This window comes from Mustelus asterias, chromosome 29 (genome assembly GCF_964213995.1).
Source record: "Mustelus asterias chromosome 29, sMusAst1.hap1.1, whole genome shotgun sequence".
Lineage (NCBI taxonomy): Eukaryota > Metazoa > Chordata > Chondrichthyes > Carcharhiniformes > Triakidae > Mustelus > Mustelus asterias.
This window is the reverse complement of record NC_135829.1, coordinates 3,646,878-3,664,780: the sequence shown is the minus strand read 5'-3', so window position 1 is coordinate 3,664,780 and position 17,903 is coordinate 3,646,878. Positions and strand designations below refer to the sequence as shown.

General features: G+C 46.1%; 1 protein-coding gene across 6 annotated transcripts in view; it reads right to left on the bottom strand.

Moving 5' to 3' along the window:
• Positions 1-17,903, bottom strand: part of crtc3 (CREB regulated transcription coactivator 3) — a 97,323-nt gene that overhangs the window by 15,239 nt on the left and 64,181 nt on the right. For 3 of the 6 annotated variants that reach the window (XM_078199966.1, XM_078199970.1, XM_078199967.1), the window contains 5 exons: positions 15,450-15,511; positions 5,663-5,728; positions 3,841-3,944; positions 1,874-1,909; positions 705-790 (listed from right to left, as the gene is read on the bottom strand). In XM_078199966.1, the coding sequence (XP_078056092.1) occupies positions 705-790; positions 1,874-1,909; positions 3,841-3,944; positions 5,663-5,728; positions 15,450-15,511 (354 nt within the window). The remainder of the gene's footprint in view (positions 1-704; positions 791-1,873; positions 1,910-3,840; positions 3,945-5,662; positions 5,729-15,449; positions 15,512-17,903) is intronic. The other 3 variants (XM_078199969.1, XM_078199968.1, XM_078199971.1) reach the window with 1 other exon arrangement.

The following is a 17,903-nucleotide window of genomic DNA, read 5'->3' as shown; positions in this document are numbered from 1 at the left end:
ATGCGTAGGTTAGAGGGATTAGTGGGTAAAATATGTGGGGGTAGGGCCTGGGTGGGATTGTGGTCGGTGCAGACTCGATGGGCCGAATGGCCTCCTTCTGCACTGTAGGGTTTCTATGTTTCTAAGACCGCAAGAGATTACAAAAGGCCGTGAATGTAGCCCAATCCATTACGCAAACCAGCCTCCCATCCATTGACTCTGTCTACACTTCCCGCTGCCTCGGCAAAGCGGCCAGCATAAATAAGGACCCCACGCACCCCAGACATTCTCTCTTCCACTGGGAAAAACACACAAAAGTCAGGTCATGTACCAACCGACTCAAGAACAGCTTCTTCCCTGCTGCTGTCAGACTTTTGAATGGACCTACCTCGCAGTAAGGTGATCTTTCTCTACACCCTAGCTATGACTGTAACACGACATTCTGCACTCTCTCCTTTCCTTCTCTATGAACGGTATGCTTTGTCTGTATAGTGCGCAAGAAACAATACTTCTCACTGTATACTAATACATGTGACAATAATAAATCAAAAATCAAATCAATTTGTGTAAAATTTGAGCCTTGCCAGAGCTGAGGAGTCAGCATCGAGTGGGAATGACGACACAGATAGAGCATGGAAACGTGGATTCCAAAGGAAAGATGCAGAAAATCGAAGCAGTGGGTTATATGTTTGCTAAAACCAGTTGTGCTGCAATCTGCCACTCACCTTCTTTGCTTCCCACAGCTGTTTTGGTAAAGGTTTGTTCAGCTTTAAGAGACTGTCTTCATTTGTCAGGACCGGGAATGAAAAGACTAAATGAAAAGGAGTAATCTATTAATAATGCAATGAGGATGGTGAAAAATAAGATCGGAAACAAAAATAAAACTCTTAAGGAAATCAAAACCAAACGATCAGGATAACATGAAACCATTTCATAATCGAACATTGAATCGATTACTGAAATAATTAATCGATCACTATTATCGATTAAATAGAAGCCCAGGCTCAGCTTAATGTAATGTTGATAGTTTATTCTGGATGAGGTAGAAAGCTTGAGAGAATCCACAAAGGTGAATAGTGTCCCTTTAATAAGTACTTCGCAGTGTCACACACCAATTCCTTAAAGGCAAAAAGCATTCCAGCTGTCAACTTTTCAGGAACACAAACGTTTTGTGAATGCAACCAAGGATTAATAATGAGAGATCAACTGAAGGAACCCGACAGACCACAGCTACAATTTGACAGGAAACTAATGTGGGAGTGCTAGGGATCTCTCTGTTCAAAGTCTCGAGTTACAGGGGAAAACCCGAGTCTGGAAGGTGGCTGCTTACTATGAAGGTGGCAGGCTGCCACTAGCCAGTCATTGAATTTTTAAATAAACTTTCCCCTTTTCTTCTGAAAGTACTACCCCTTCGCTAAGCTATGGATCCAAGGCTACTAACATTCCTCCTGTACCCTGCCCAAAAAATTTTACATGGAGCCTACGCCAGGGAAACAAGCCATTCTTTTCTAAATGTGTTGGATAGTGATGTGTAGGCAAAACAATCAGTGATAACCTTTACTATTTTGACTTGAGGACACAGGCATGTTTACTCCATTTATTGGTAACAAGAATGGATTCAGATGGAGTGCATCTTCACCCTCTGCCAACCGTACCAACTCCTCACCAAATACATTCCTCTTAAATGAGCCAGTTACATGTCCCCAGTTCCTCACCATCCTGACATCTAGTGGCAGAATTGGATTGAAACCACGTGGCCAGACAGCAAGTTTTAAACTGGGAACTAACCTCAGGTGCTGGACCTGGGCTCACTGGCAATATTTCCAATCTCTGAAATAACTTCAGGCTGCACGTGAATTTGCAACGAAACAAACCCAGGTCTATATGAACTCACCTTCCCCCAGGTTGTCCATCTCATCGCAATAGTTTACTGCAAAAACAAGGAGAACACAATCACATAACACAGAGTGTCACCAACCAGAAACACTGAGTCTCATCATTTCAATAAGGCTAACCCCAGCTATAGTTATACTTAACTGAAGCTTTAAAAAATTAACCATTTCATTGTGGCATCCAGCACACAAACCACTGGGTTAAAAGTGCAAATATAAAACATTTAGTTAAAGCTCTCTTCTGACGCTCCGTCTCTCATCACAATAACCTACCTGGCCATAATTTCATGGTCCACTGGCATTCTTCATGTGCCAATCCAAACAATAACTGGTGCCAAATCTCGCCACTATGAAACTCACCAAACATCCTTCGACAGCACAACACCTTCTAAACCCACGACCTCTATCACCTAGAATGACAAGGGCAGCAGATGCATGGCAACACCACCACCTGGAATTTCCCCTCCAAGCCACTCACCATCCTGACTTGGAAACATATCACCGTTCTTTCACTGTCGCTGGGTCAAAATCCTGAAACTCCCTTCCTAACAGCACTGTGGGTGTACCTATGCCACATGGACTGCAGTCATTCAAGAAGGCAGCTTAGCACTGCCTTTGGGGCAACTGTGTACAGTTCTGGTCACCTTATTATAGAAAGGATATTATTAAACTAGAAATAGTGCAGAAAGGATTTACTAGGATGCTACCGGGACTTGATGGTTTGAGTTATAAGGAGAGGCTGGATAGACTGGGACTTTTTTCCCTGGGGCGTAGGAGACTTAGAGGTGATCTTATAGAGGTCTATAAAATAATGAGGGGCACAGATCAGCTAGATAGTCAATATCTTTTCCCAAAGGTAGGCGAGTCTAAAACTAGAGGGCATAGGTTTAAGGTGAGAGGGGAAAGATACAAAAGGGTCCAAGGGGCAATTTTTTCACACACAGGGTGGTGAATGTCTGGAACAAGCTGCCAGAGGTAGTAGTAGAGGCGGGTACAATTTTGTCTTTTAAAAAGCGTTTAGACAGTTACATGGGTAAGATGGGTATAGAGGGATATGGGCCAAATGCAGGTAATTAGGACTAGCTCAGTAGTTTAAAAAAAAAGGGCTGCATGGACAAGTTGGGCTGAAGGGTCTGTTTCCCCTGACTCGAATTAGGGATGGACAATGAATGCTGGCCCAGCCAGCAAAGCCTACATCCCTTGAATGAATTTTTAAAAACCATTACAGCCAAGCTCAACCCAAACATCACCAGATAATCACTCAGGCAGACCAGAAGCTGATTGATAGAAAATCAGGAGTGGGCTCTGAGACTCCTAGATCCTGGTCCACCATCCAATATGATGAAGGTTCATCTCCACTTTCCCCACCACCATCTGCCTATTCCAGGACACACTTAGTGCACAAAAATCTATTGATCTTTGTCTTGAATATATTTAATGACTGACCGTCCACAATCCTCTGCGGTGCACAATTCACACACTCCACTTGAAGAAATTTCACCTTATCTCCGACCCTAATGTCTCACCCTTTATCTTGTGAATATGTTCCCTCGTTCTGGACTCTCCAGCCAGGGGGAAAACAGCTCCTCAACATTTACCTCATCGAACTCTCTAAGAATTTTATACGTTTCAATCAGGTCGCGCCTCATTCTTCAAAACTCCACAGAGTCAAAGCCCAATAAGTAGTCTCAACACCAGGTTAAAGCCCAACAGGTTTATTTGGTAGCACGTGCTTTGGGAGCGCTGCTCCTTCAGGAGTGCTGCTCCTGAAGGAGCAGCGCTCCCAAAGCTCGTGCTACCAAATAAACCTGTTGGGCTTTAACCTGGTGTTGTGAGACTACTTACTGTGCCCACCCCAGTCCAATGCCAGCAACTCCACATCAAAGCCCAATCTACTCAACCCTTGCCCTTCGAACCCCGGCCATGCTTAACATTCCAGACTGCCGGAAGAAATTCTGCAGGATCTCACCAAGCCGCCGGTCCTGCTGTGGAAACAATTGGCTCCCTCCCATGAAGGCATCCTGCGGATTGGGATTCAGGGCACTGGTATGCAGGGCGGAGTCAGAGTTTGTCCTGTTGGAAGCGTAGAGGAGAGAGTAAGAGTGAAAGCAAACAAGTAAAAAGGACTAACATTTATCTGGAGCCTTTCACAACCTCAGGAAGTGTCCAAGTGCTTGAAGTATCTCTGAAAGGTCGTGAATGTTGCAATATAAGAATTGTGACAGTAGATATGCACACGGCAAGTTCCCACAACAGCAACGTGATAATGAACAAATAATCTGCCTTTTTAAATAATAAATAATGGCAAGGACATGGGGAACAACTCCCCCCCCTGAAATAGTGCCATTGGATCTTTTAACTCCACCTGAGAGCGCGAAAGAGGGGGCCCAGGTTTATCTAATCTGAAAACAGGCACCTCCATGAGTGTAACCATCCTTCAATGCTGCACTGGAAATCTCAACCTAGGGATTTATGCTCAGATCTCTGGAGTGGGACTTGAACCTGTCACTCAACTCAAGAGGAACAAGCATTACCCACCGACTCACAGCTGACAGAGGGGAGGTAGACAGGCCCATTTGAGTAATAGGTAGCAAGAGAACATAAAATGTTGGAGGATGAAACCGAGAGAGAAAACACTGGAAAATCTCAGCAGGTCTGGCAGCCTCTCTAAGAGAGAAAAGAGCTGATGTTTCGAGTCCAGATGACCCTTTGTCAAAGCTTTTGTCAGCTTTGACAAAGGGTTGTCTGGACTCAAAAAGCTTTTGTCAGCTTTGACAAAGGGTCGTCTGGACTCGAAACGTCAGCTCCTTTCTCTCCTTACAGATGCTGACAGACCCGCTGAGATTTTCCAGCATTTTCTCTTTTGGTTTCAGATTCCAACATCCGCAGTAATTTGCTTTTTATCAAATGTTGGAGGATAATGTGTACACAAAACTCTTCCCAAAACATTACCATGACTAAATCATAAGTAATGACTGCATTGAAAATTCTTCCAGCAGATTTTTAAAAAGTATTTTGCCCATCACTGTTGCAGGATGAGCAAGAATCTGCTCAGGCTCCAATTCATTATTCTAATTTGTTTATTTTGTTATTCAGGTTGATAGGTAGCGCGCACAGCGGTCCCTCTCAAACTCTGGACTTGTTTCATCACTAGCTAGTGAATTGTGTCATTACAGGAGAGGGGACACAGCACCGACAGAACACCGTGCCAACATGACTCACCCCTCCAACCATGTTCCTCGACATTTACAATCTCGTCACTGCTGTGACTGAAAGCCAGGAGTCTCTCAAACACACGAGGGGGCAGAGCTGTCAACACTCGTGATTTTATTAATGGCACGCTCATTTATGAGTTATTAAACACAGCTCCCTGTCTGCTCCATCCCACGAATCGTGTTGACTGGACAAGAGTGATCAATCTTACAAATCACGAACAACATTTCTTCACTGCTGAAAGAAAATTTCTAGATCTTGTAATGAAATCTCAGGTATTTGGCAAGTCACATGAGGTCATTCCTGGCTGTTCCGAACAGCACTGCCTGGGAGCAGGTTGGGTATCAGTCGGCGACCGGGAAGGGGTTGGGGAGATGAGGAACACCGGGAGTGTTGGTGGACAACAACTAAAAGTAACACACTGTTGATATGACAGGGGGAGGGGGTCTGCTGATTACAGGCAGCAAGGTCCTTGATAACCCAGAACTGGAATTGCAGGAAGTCCAGCTCAATCTAAAGGCAGTGAGCGAGAGAGCCCCGAGATGCTGTGAAGGAGTAAGACTGTGAAAATGTGTCACCTGCTGAGGGCCGAGATCAGTCTCAATCCAGGCGGTTTCTCCTCACTTCCCCAGGGCGGGATGCTCCTTCACAAAGCAAAAAGGACAAAACAGAGAGGTTTTGATTGACTTTAACTCTCCACATGTGAGTGTGTTAGTGAGAGAGCGACAGACAGAAAACGGGAGGCAGCAGCAACGGAGTGCGGTCTATCGAAATCAGGAGCAAAGGGAGGTACAGCGAAAGAAATGGCACCACCAGATGTGATTTGGGTCGAAGGAGGAATGTTAGTGCAACACCCAGACTGGGCTGGTCCGGTACACTGGAGAGACCAAGGCACAAGCTGAGTTGATACAAGCACCGAGCACTGCCCTCACTCTGTGTTTGCTGAAATCACTTCACCCTTTCCTGAAGACACATCCAGGGTACAAATGACCAAATGGTCAGATCGGTCGGAGCCACTTACCTTGCTCACTGAGCAATATGACCTTGTCAACAGTGTATCCTCCCCTAATCACTTGTAACACAAACTCCAGGAGGAGGCAAGCACAAAAGCCTAGAGTGAACTATTCACCCACATCGGCATCACATGGTGAATCCTTTCTATAACAGTTGATTTCTAAAAGGGGTCACAGAGAGGATCATGTGTGAACAGTGTTGCTGGAAACAACATAGAGGGAGCTTTACTCTGTATCTAACCCCGTGCTGTACCTGTCCTGGGAGTGTTTGATGGGGACAGTGTAGAGGGAGCTTTACTCTGTATCTAACCCCGTGCTGTACCTGTCCTGGGAGTGTTTGATGGGGACAGTGTAGAGGGAGCTTTACTCTGTATCTAACCCCGTGCTGTACCTGTCCTGGCAGTGTTTGATGGGGGACAGTGTAGAGGGAGCTTTACTCTGTATCTAACCCCATGCTGTACCTGTCCTGGGAGTGTTTGATGGGGACAGTGTAGAGGGAGCTTTACTCTGTATCTAACCCTGCGCTGTAACTGTCCTGGGAGTGTTTGATGGGGACAGTGTAGAGGGAGCTTTACTCTGTATCTAACCCCGTGCTGTACCTGTCCTGGGAGTGTTTGATGGGGACAGTGAAGAGGGAGCTTTACTCTGTATCTAACCCCGTGCTGTATCTGTCCTGGGAGTTTTTGATGGGGACAGTGTAGAGGGAGCTTTACTCTGTATTTAAGCCTGCGCTGTACCTGTCCTGGGAGTGTTTGATGGGGGCAGTGCAGAAAAAACTTTACTCCGTCTAACTCTTTACTCTTGATCTGAAGTGGAAAATGCTGTATTGTCTGGTGTGAGTCCTGGATTCAGGCTGGGTTGGTGGGTCAGGCATGGGTCCAAACATGTTGGCCCCAATTCAAGAAACTGTGGTGAAAATGACGAAGCTATTTGCTGTTGATTTAAAACATCTGTTTTGTTCATACAGAACCTTACTCCCTGTCCATAACTACCTGCAGATTGTTGGTTAACTGGAAGTCAATGGCCTCTCAATTCTGGGGAAGTATTTTGCTCAGGCATGAAAACACCACATGCAGCATCGAGTCACCAACCAGCGGCCCAAACATTACAACAGAACATGGGGAGGTCATCAGGTATCCAGAAGCCATTGCCTCTGTGTGCCCCTCCATATCCATTCTAAAAGATGAACTTGCATTTATATAGCACCTTTCACGACCTCACAACATCACAAAATGCTTTAAGCCAATGAAGTACAGTTACTGTTGTCGGAAATGCAGCAGCCTATTTGCTGGATATTTCTGTGTGCAATATGATAATAGTCAGATTATCTGTTTGAATGGTGTTGTTTGAGGAAAATAATATTGGCCAGGATACCAGAGAGAATACCTCTGTTATTCTTCAGTAAAACACCACGGGATCTTTTGCATTCACTTAAGAGGGCAGACGGGACTTGACTTCACATCTCATCCAGAAGGCGGCACCTCCAACAGTGCAGCATTCCCTCGGTGCTGCACTGAGCGTCAGCACCTTAGTCTCTATCCATGTGAACACAGTCAGATTTGGGCTGTGGATTTAACTAATAGGAGTAAGAAATGTTCAAAATTCACCAGAGGGAACCTTTGAAAAAAGCTTGTTACATTTTGATTTGTTGCCTTTAAGAGATGAGATTGTGTTAAAAGGATAAATGGAGGACTGGACCAGTACACAGATTAACAGTCTCACTGGTTACAGGTCTGAGATTAAAAGGGGGAAACACAAACTTTAAAAAAAAGCTTCAGAAAGATTCTGATAAATACTGCACACATACGTGTGCACACGCACAGGCACACTCACGCACAGGCACACTCACGCACAGGCACACTCACGCACAGGCACACTCACGCACAGGCACACTCACGCACAGGCACACTCACGCACAGGCACACTCACGCACAGGCACACTCACGCACAGGCACACTCACGCACAGGCAGACTCACGCACAGGCAGACTCACGCACAGACACACTCACGCACAGACACACTCACGCACAGACACACTCACGCACAGACACACACGCGCACAGACACACACGCGCACAGACACACACGCGCAGACACACACGCGCACAGACACACGCGCACCGACACACACACGCACAGACACACACACGCACACACACACGCACAGGCACACACACGCACAGGCACACACACGCACAGGCACACACACACGCACACACACACAGACACACACACACGCACACACGCACAGACACACGCACAGACACACACACACACACACACACACAGACACACACACAGACACACACACAGACACACACACAGACACGCACGCACAGACACAACACACAATCGTAGAGAAACAGAGGAGTGTATGAAAAGACTACATACTAAAACCTAGCTGGGCAATAACAAGCATCACAGGACCAGCCAAGCTCAATCATATCCTCGGCTCTTCACTCTTAACTTCATAACAGCGTACACATCTGACAAGTGTAATGTTCAAGTTTGATAGAAAGTGAATCCTTTTGTAAATAGATTGATGTAGGTTTCAGTTTGTGTACCTTATCCACACTGAGACCATTGCTATCAGAGGAATCCATCATGCTGGCAGGAAATTTTCATCGCCCACTTGAACTCCTATTCTTTGTGACACAGAGCAGCACCATGCATTTTCCTACACTGTCGTGAGGTGTGTGTGTGTGTGGGTGAGTGTGTGTGTGTGAGAGAGAGAGAGCGAGAAAGAGAGAGAGGATAGTGTGTGTGTGTGTGTGAGAGAGAGAGAGAGAGTGAGAGTGTGTGTGTGTGTGTGTGAGAGACAGAGAGAGAGAGAGTGAGAGAGAGTGAGAAAGAGAGACAGGATAGTGTGTGTGAGAGAGAGAGTCAGTGTGTGTGCGTGCACGTGTATGTGAGAGAATGTGTGTGAAAGTGTGTGCAAGAGTGAGAGAGAGTTAGAGAGAGTGTGTGTGAGAGAGAGTGCGAGAGTGAGAGAGTGTGAGAGTGAGAGAGTGTGTGTGAGAGAGTGAGAGTGAGTGTGAGTGAGTGTGTGTGTGTGTGTTGGGGGGGGTGGAGAGAGAGATTACGCTGCTCTGACATCGAACGGTTTTGTTTAAAGAACTCATCTCACTAAAACCCTAGTGCAATCATGTCACACCACAGTGGCCATTGAGCTGAAATCAAATTTGTTAACAGTAGTTAGCACAAGCTCAAGTCTTAACAAGCATAGGATTCCCCCGGCAGACTCTCTGGTTAATAAGAGTTAGTATTCAGCAGCATTCATGTTATTCATGGATTTAACAAAATCAAGACAGAAGACAATGTTAAGTAAAGTAAAATAAAATAGAAATCAGCATTTCTTTAACTGAAGTGCGCATTCACAGTAAAAACACACTGTACAAATATTATATTACACAACTGCAGAAGGAATGGTTGGTGCTCAAAGCGAACTGGCAGATGTACAAACGGACAGACCTCTGCTTTAAGTTTTTCTTGTCTTATTTCTGGTCCCAGAAGCAGCTCAACTCTCGACACCATGAATCCCTGAGAAGGATTACTTTGCCAGTTCCCACGAGTTTGCTACAGGGCTTGGCTACACAGTGCAGTGTGGGTGCCCAAAGATTAAGACTGGGACCAAGGAGCATGTACACAGTTCACACTGCACTTAGCATGAGTTTAATTTTCTGCCCATGTTTCTCCTTCTTAATAGCAAATCACACTCAAGTGACTATATCCACAGGACAGTGACTGCCAACAGGTGGTTTGACCATACTGGGAGGAACTTACGTTTACACAATCCTTACCCAACGTTCACACTTGTGCACTTCCTAGAATTCACTGGATCAAAAACATGACCCTTAGCCTCCCCCCGGGTCCAAATCCTAGAACTCCCTCCCTGGCAGTGGTTAGCACTGCTGCCTCACAGCCCCAGGGACCCAGGATCGATTCCCGGCTTGGGTCACTGCCTGTGTGGAGTCTGCACGTTCTTCCCGTGTCTGCGTGGCTTTCCTCCGGGTGCTCCGGTTTCCTCCCCCAGTCAAAAGATGTGCAGGTTAGGTTGATTGGCCATGCTAAATTGGCCCTCAGCGTCAGGGGGACTAGCAGGGTCAATACATGGGGTGGTGGGGATAGGGCCTGGGTGGGATTGTGGTTGGTGCAGGCTCGATTGGCCGAATGGTCTCCTTCTGCACTGTAGGGATTCTATGATTCTAACAATATGGGTGTACCTACACCACACAGTCTGTTGCGGTTGTAGAAAATGGCTCACCAGGCACTTTCTCCAGGGCAATTAGAAATGGGCAATAAGTATTGGCCTTGGCAGCAAGGCCCACGTCCCATGATGAATGAAAAGAGGCTTGTTGCAGCTCCTTTGATGAAGTCAACTCAATCAGCACAGAGCAGGACTGAAGCCCTGATTCACAATAGCAGTGCAGCAAGGGGCTATCCCAGTTGAAATACAGGCCAGGTTACAGGATATTCTATAATCATGATCTCCACCAAACACTCATCTCATCTAAACACAATGCACTGGGGCATATTAAATGAAGCATACATTTGGAACCAGGAGAATCTTACCACAGAGCCTCTCTGAGCCAACAAACAGATCAATTATTCATCAAAGCATTTTATTTTTAGGGCAAAATGATAAATGGCAAATTTAAATCCATTTAACTTTCCTTTATGGAACAAATCCATCAATTTACAGGAGATGGTGGGGGCGAGGAATTGAAGCGAGTCAAGTTTTTACAGCACTTATGCAACCCTATAATGGCATCTCAGAACATCTTACAGCACTTCACACAGAATAAATTTCCTTCGACATGTAATGGCTGCTGTTAATACAGGAAAGCACAAAAATAAATGGTCCTTTTCTGCAAATCTAGATCCTACAGACAACAGCAGGATTAATGACCAGGGGTGGCACGGTGGCACAGCGGTTAGCACTGCTGCCTCACAGCGCCAGGGATCTGGGTTCGATTCCCGGCTTGGGTCATTGCCTATGTGGAGTCTGCATGGGTTACCTCCGGGTGCTCCGGTTTCCTCCCATAGTGCAAAGATGTACAGGTTAGGTTGATTGGCCATTCTAAATTGCCCCTTAGTGTCCCAGGATGTGTAGATTCGGGAGATTAGCGGGGTAAATATGTGGAGTTTTGAGGATAGGGCTTGGGTGGGGTTGTTGCCGGTGCAGACTCGATGGGCTGAATGGCCTCCTTCTGCACTGTAAGGATGCTATTATTAATGTAGAGAGGAGATTGTCAGCCCGGACACTGAGAAAACTCTCTACTCTTCAAATACTGCCAGGCAGTTTAGCATTTCTGTATGATGGTACCTGTAACCATGATAAATGCTCTCAGTTCTGCTGGCAAGTGTCAGTCTGGATTTGTTCCAATCCTGGAGTGTGAATCTTCTGACTTGGAGGCAAGAGTTCTACCAACTGATATAAGCTAACATGCCCAAATTTACAGCTTGACTGGGTCAACGTGCCCAAGCACCTAATGTCAAGACTTTCTCAAGGGGGTTAGTGTTGAACATAGAACATAGAACATTACAGCGCAGAACAGGCCCTTCGGCCCACGATGTTGCACCGACCAGTTAAAAAAAAACTGTGACCCTCCAACCTAAACCAATTTCTTTTCGTCCATGAACCTATCTACGGATCTCTTAAACGCCCCCAAACTAGGCGCATTTACAACTGATGCTGGCAGGGCATTCCAATCCCTCACCACCCTCTGGGTAAAGAACCTACCCCTGACATCGGTTCTATAACTACCCCCCCTCAATTTAAAGCCATGCCCCCTCGTGCTGGATTTCTCCATCAGAGGAAAAAGGCTATCACTATCCACCCTATCTAAACCTCTAATCATCTTATATGTTTCAATAAGATCCCCTCTTAGCCGCCGCCTTTCCAGCGAAAACAATCCCAAATCCCTCAGCCTCTCCTCATAGGATCTCCCCTCCATACCAGGCAACATCCTGGTAAACCTCCTCTGCACCCTCTCCAAAGCCTCCACATCCTTCCTGTAATGTGGGGACCAGAACTGCACACAGTACTCCAAGTGCGGCCGCACCAGAGTTGTGTACAGTTGCAACATAACGCTACGACTCCTAAATTCAATCCCCCTACCAATAAACGCCAAGACACCATATGCCTTCTTAACAACCTTATCTACTTGATTCCCAACTTTCAGGGATCTATGCACACATACACCCAGATCCCTCTGCTCCTCCACACTATTCAAAGTCCTCCCGTTAGCCCTATACTCAACACATCTGTTATTCCTACCAAAGTGAATTACCTCACACTTCTCCGCATTAAACTCCATCCGCCACCTCTCGGCCCAACTTTGCAACCTGTCTACGTCTTCCTGCAAACTACGACACCCTTCCTCACTGTCTACCACACCACCGACTTTGGTGTCATCAGCAAATTTGCTAATCCACCCAACTATACCCTCATCCAGATCATTAATAAATATTACAAACAGCAGTGGCCCCAAAACAGATCCCTGAGGTACACCACTTGTAACCGCACTCCATGATGAATATTTACTATCAACCACCACCCTCTGTTTCCTATCCGCTAGCCAATTCCTGATCCAATTTCCTAGATCACCCCCAATCCCATACATCTGCATTTTCTGCAGAAGCCTACCATGGTGAACCTTATCAAACGCCTTACTAAAATCCATATATACCACGTCCACTGCCTTGCCCCCATCCACCTCCTTGGTCACTTTCTCAAAAAACTCAATAAGGTTAGTAAGGCACGACCTACCTGCCACAAAACCATGCTGACTATCACCTATCAATTCATTACTCTCCAAATAACTATAAATCCTATCCCTTATAATTTTTTCCAACATCTTGCCGACAACAGAAGTGAGACTCACCGGTCTATAATTCCCGGGGAAGTCTCTGTTCCCCTTCTTAAACAATGGGACAACATTCGCTAACCTCCAATCTTCTGGTACTATACCAGAGGCCAACGACGACCTGAAGATCAGAGCCAGAGGCTCTGCAATCACTTCTCTTGCCTCCCAGAGAATCCTTGGATAAATCCCATCCGGACCAGGGGATTTATCTATTTTCAGACCCTCCAGAATATCCTGCACATCCTCCTTATCAACTGTAATACTGTCTATTCTACTCCCCTGCAACCCAGTGTCCTCCTCAGCTATATTCATGTCCCCTTGCGTGAACACCGAAGAGAAATATTGGTTCAATGCTTCACCAATCTCCTCCGGTTCCACACATAACTTCCCTCTGCCATCTATAACTGGCCCTAAACTTGCCCTAACCAACCTTCTGTTCTTGACATACCTATAGAACGCCTTAGGATTCTCTTTAACCCTATCCGCCAAAGTCTTCTCATGTCCCCTTTTAGCCCTTCTAAGCTCGCTCTTCAACTCCCTCTTAGCCAATCTAAAGCTTTCTAGTGCACTACCCGAGTGCTCACGTCTCATCCGAACATAAGCCTCCTTTTTCTTTTTAACCAACAAAGAAACTTTTTTGGTGCACCACGGTTCCCTAGCCCTACCAATTCCTCCTTGCCTGACAGGGACATACCTATCACAGACTCGCAGTAGCTGCTCCTTGAAAAAACTCCACATGTCGGACGTTCCCAGTCCCTGTAATCTCCTAGTCCAACCTATGTTTCCTAATTCTCTCCTAATAGCCTCATAATTACCCTTCCCCCAGCTAAAACCACTGGCCCGAGGTTCATGCCTATCCCTTTCCATCACTAAGGTGAACGTAACCGAATTGTGGTCACTATCACCAAAAGACACTATTCATAGAATCCTTATAATACAGGAGGCCATTCAGCCCATCGAGCCTGCACCGACAACAATCCCACCCTAAACCCGTAACCCCACGTATTTACTCTGCTAATTCCCTCCGAAAATCCAACCCGCATATCTTTGGGCTGTGGGAGGAAGCCGGAGCACCCGGAGGAAACCCACGCAGACAAGGGAAGAACATGCAAACTCCACACAGACAATGACTCAAGCCGGGAATCGCTGTGAGGCAGCAATGCTAACCACTGTGCCACCGTATTGTGCCACTTATTGGATCAGGAATTTAGGTTGAGGAAGACCCAAGGAACACAGGTTTATTCTCTTTAGGATGAAGGAGATGGTGATGGGATCCTATTGTATTTTTCCTTTTGTGAACTAATCCAGACACCTTGTCCCCAGTGAAGAGGGCATACATTTGGGGAGGCAGTGGTGTAGTGGTATTGTCACTGGACTAGTAATTGTGAGACCCAGGTTAATGTTCTGGGGACCTTGGTTCGGCTCCAACCACAGCAGATGATGAAAATGGAATTCAATAAAAATCTGGAATTAAAAGTCTAATGATGGTGAGCTTGCAGAACTGATTCCCAGCGAGAAAACAGTTGAAGTTGGTGGAAATAAATAATTCCCAAACTTAACATTTTGCACAAGTGTTGATTTGGGAGACCTTCACGGTATAAATGGGTGGTGGTGGTGCAGTGGTTAGCACTGCTGCCTCACAGCGCCAGGGTCCCGGGTTCGATTCCGGCCTCGGGTGACTGTCTGGGTGGAGTTTGCAAATTCTCCCCGTGTCTGCGTGGGTTTCCGCCGGGTGCTCCGGTTTCCTCCGGCACTCCAAAGATGTGTAGGTCAGGTGGATTGGCCATGCTAAACGCTCAGAGTTATGGGTGGGCTTGGGTAAGATGGCCTTTGGAAGAGTCAGTGCAGACTCCATAGGCCGCATGGCCTCCTTCTATACTGTAAGGATTCTATGATTCTAAATGAACATTCCCCATCAGCCATCTTTAAATGATACCGCAGATGAGATTATGCCCATACCAGCTCTTTGAGGGGGCTATCCGATTAGAGCAGAGCAGTGGGTCTTTCTCCTTTGCCCTGCAACATCTTTATTTTCAAGTATTTTATTAAATTCCCATTGCAGAATTATTAATGAATGTTTCCACTACCTTTCAGGCAGCACACTCCAGATCACAATTCGCTGTGTAAATAAACTCTCGCCCCTCCTCTGTTTTTATTTCCCAGTTATTGTAAATCTGTTTCCTCTGGTTGCCATCTATCCGAACCTGTGGAAACTAGTTTCTTCTTAATTGCTCTCACAATTTTGGACGCCACTGTTAAATCTCTCTTGAATTTCACATTGATATTTGCCTCCTGTCGTGTCTGTAAATCATGTCCCAGCACTAACCTGCTTCTGCGCTCACCGTGGCCCCTAACCTCTGGGGTCGTTTTCAGAATAAATGGGCATTCATCAGTGCAAATTCAGCAGAGTAACAATTTGGTATGAACTCAGAAGAGAATTGCCAATGCAAAAGATATCACAACAAAGTCAGAAGTTGACTTACCGTCTCCAGCTTGTATCTGGTGGCGGGGAGAGATAAACCGATCCATACGGGGAACTGCCAAGGTGCACAAGTTAAGGAGAAGCTGAGTTTCAAACAATTCATCAACAATTTCATTCAGAGCTACAGGGGCCACACGTAAAATATAGAAACTTGTAGAGGTGGCGGAGACAATGAAGTAGACACTAAACCTTCAACTCCAGCTCCCCGGTTTAACTCCACGCCAGACTGATGAGTTGAAAGTCTCTTCTACTCATTTTTAATTTTTATTGGTACCTTTTGGTACTTTATTTCTAATCAAAAAAGCCAATTCAAATTGGGTCCAATCATGGTCCCCACATGAGGGACAAACAGAGCAGCACGGTGGTTAGCACTGCTGCCTCACAGCGCCAGGGACCCGGGTTCGATTCCCGGCTTGGGTCACTGTCTGTGTGGAGTCTGCATGCTCTCCCCGTGTCTGCGTGGGTTTCCTCCGGGTGCTCCTGTTTCCTCCCACAGTCCAAAAGATGTGCTGGTTGGGTGCATTGGCCATGGTAAATTCCCCCTCAGTGTACCCGAACAGGCGCCGGAGTGTGGCGACTAGGGGATTTTCACAATAACTTCAGTGCAGTGTTAATGTAAGCTGACTTGTGACTGATAAATAAACTTTACTTTAAACAAGATCCAAGCTGACAAGACAAGGCTTTGTACCCCATCTTGGGTTCAATCCAAGCTGACAGAATGAGGCACTGCACCTCCTCCTGGGCTGGATCTAACGCTTCATCTTAGCCAAACGGCCAAGATGGCTTTAAAAGGTTTCTTCAGGTAAAGCCTCGGTTTTATCCCATTGGCCACCCTGATCCTTTACTCTTACCCTAGCTTAGGCAAACCACGATTGCAGGAGTCAGCACACCCCCAGTGCAATGGGACAGCCTCGCCACCTCCCTGATCATGGTTTCACCACACTTATTACTGGCTTAAAAGGTTGTGAAATTAGTTTTGTAATCTCAATAGCAGAATTTATATTCAGAGAAGCACTTCTTTACAAAACTTGCACAATGCTTTACCAGAGGACAACTGAATTTATGTACGAAATAGGAACACATCCCCATCAGATAAAAATGGACAGAGTCAAAGAAAGATACATCGGGTCTGATGGGGATTACAGAGGCGGAATGGGGCAATGGGCCACAATATTTGAGTGGGACCAGAAATTCACTAAAGAGCTGACACTGAGCTGTGTTGAGAGATGTGACAAAGAGTTTGACAGATGAGTTGTCTCTTTAAAAAAAGACAAAGAAAGAACAGCTGAGGTGGAGGATACAGTGAAGGAACCTTAACAAGCCAGGTATCAGCCTGTGAACAAGAGTCCACAGTAATAACCTTCCAATAATTCAACACTCAAACTCAAAGAGCGTAGGATGTCAGATGTGGGAAACTGGTATTTCGAATGAGCCAGAGCATATCGTTGGAGCGGCTTTACTTGCAGATCTGCACGAGGGGTGCCAGGAATCAAAGTGTTCCATTTCCCTGTACCCACAACAGTCAGCTGAATGAACAGAAAAAATGCACCTGGAAATGATTGACTTTAATAGAGCAAACCCCAGGGAGATTACATTGAGAAACACATATTCCAGTAACAGCAGCTTGAAGATTCCACAGATGTGCTACTTTGTTATTTGGATATGAAGGGAAGAGTTATATCTTGCAGGCTGACCCTCAACTCCATCAACGACAGATCTTTGCAGACACTGGAATGGTTTATGGAAAAATCCATGGCCTGAACTGCCCCAACCTACTCACTGAAGGACCGTGTGTGGAGGCGACATCTCTCAGGGGATGAACTACTTCAGTCTGGTTTTTTTTACATCAGTTCTATTTACACGCGATTGCCCCACTCGGTCCTGCCTTTCCAATGCAGGAGGAAGAAAAATGATCAAAAGTTAAGCACGGAAATGACAATTAAAGTCAGGGAAATTTACTTTCTTTTTATTCAGGCAACCAACAACTCCAGCGGTTCACGGAATCCCTTCAGTGCAGAAGGAGGCCGTTCGGCCCATTGAGTCTGCACCGACCACAATCTCACCCAGGCCCTATCCCCGTAACCTCACATATTTACCCTGCTAATCCCCCTGACTCTAAGGGGCAATTTAGCATGGCCAATGTACCTAACCCACACATTTTCGGACTGTGGGAGGAAACCAGAGCACCCGGAGGAAACCCACGGGAAGAATGTGCAAACTCCACACAGTCAGCGACCCGAGGTCAGAATTGTGAGGCAGCAGTGCTAACCCCACTGTGCCATCTTGCCGCCCTGGACAGTTCGGTTTTTGGGTGCATGGGAAATGAGTGGAGGATGCAATTTAATGCACTCTAATTAGTCTGACACAGCAATATGTACTCAATTCCCACCCCCTCTCTGAGGCTTTGTACAGCAGATACAGGGAGCTCACATTGCTAACTTGCCCAGACTTAGTG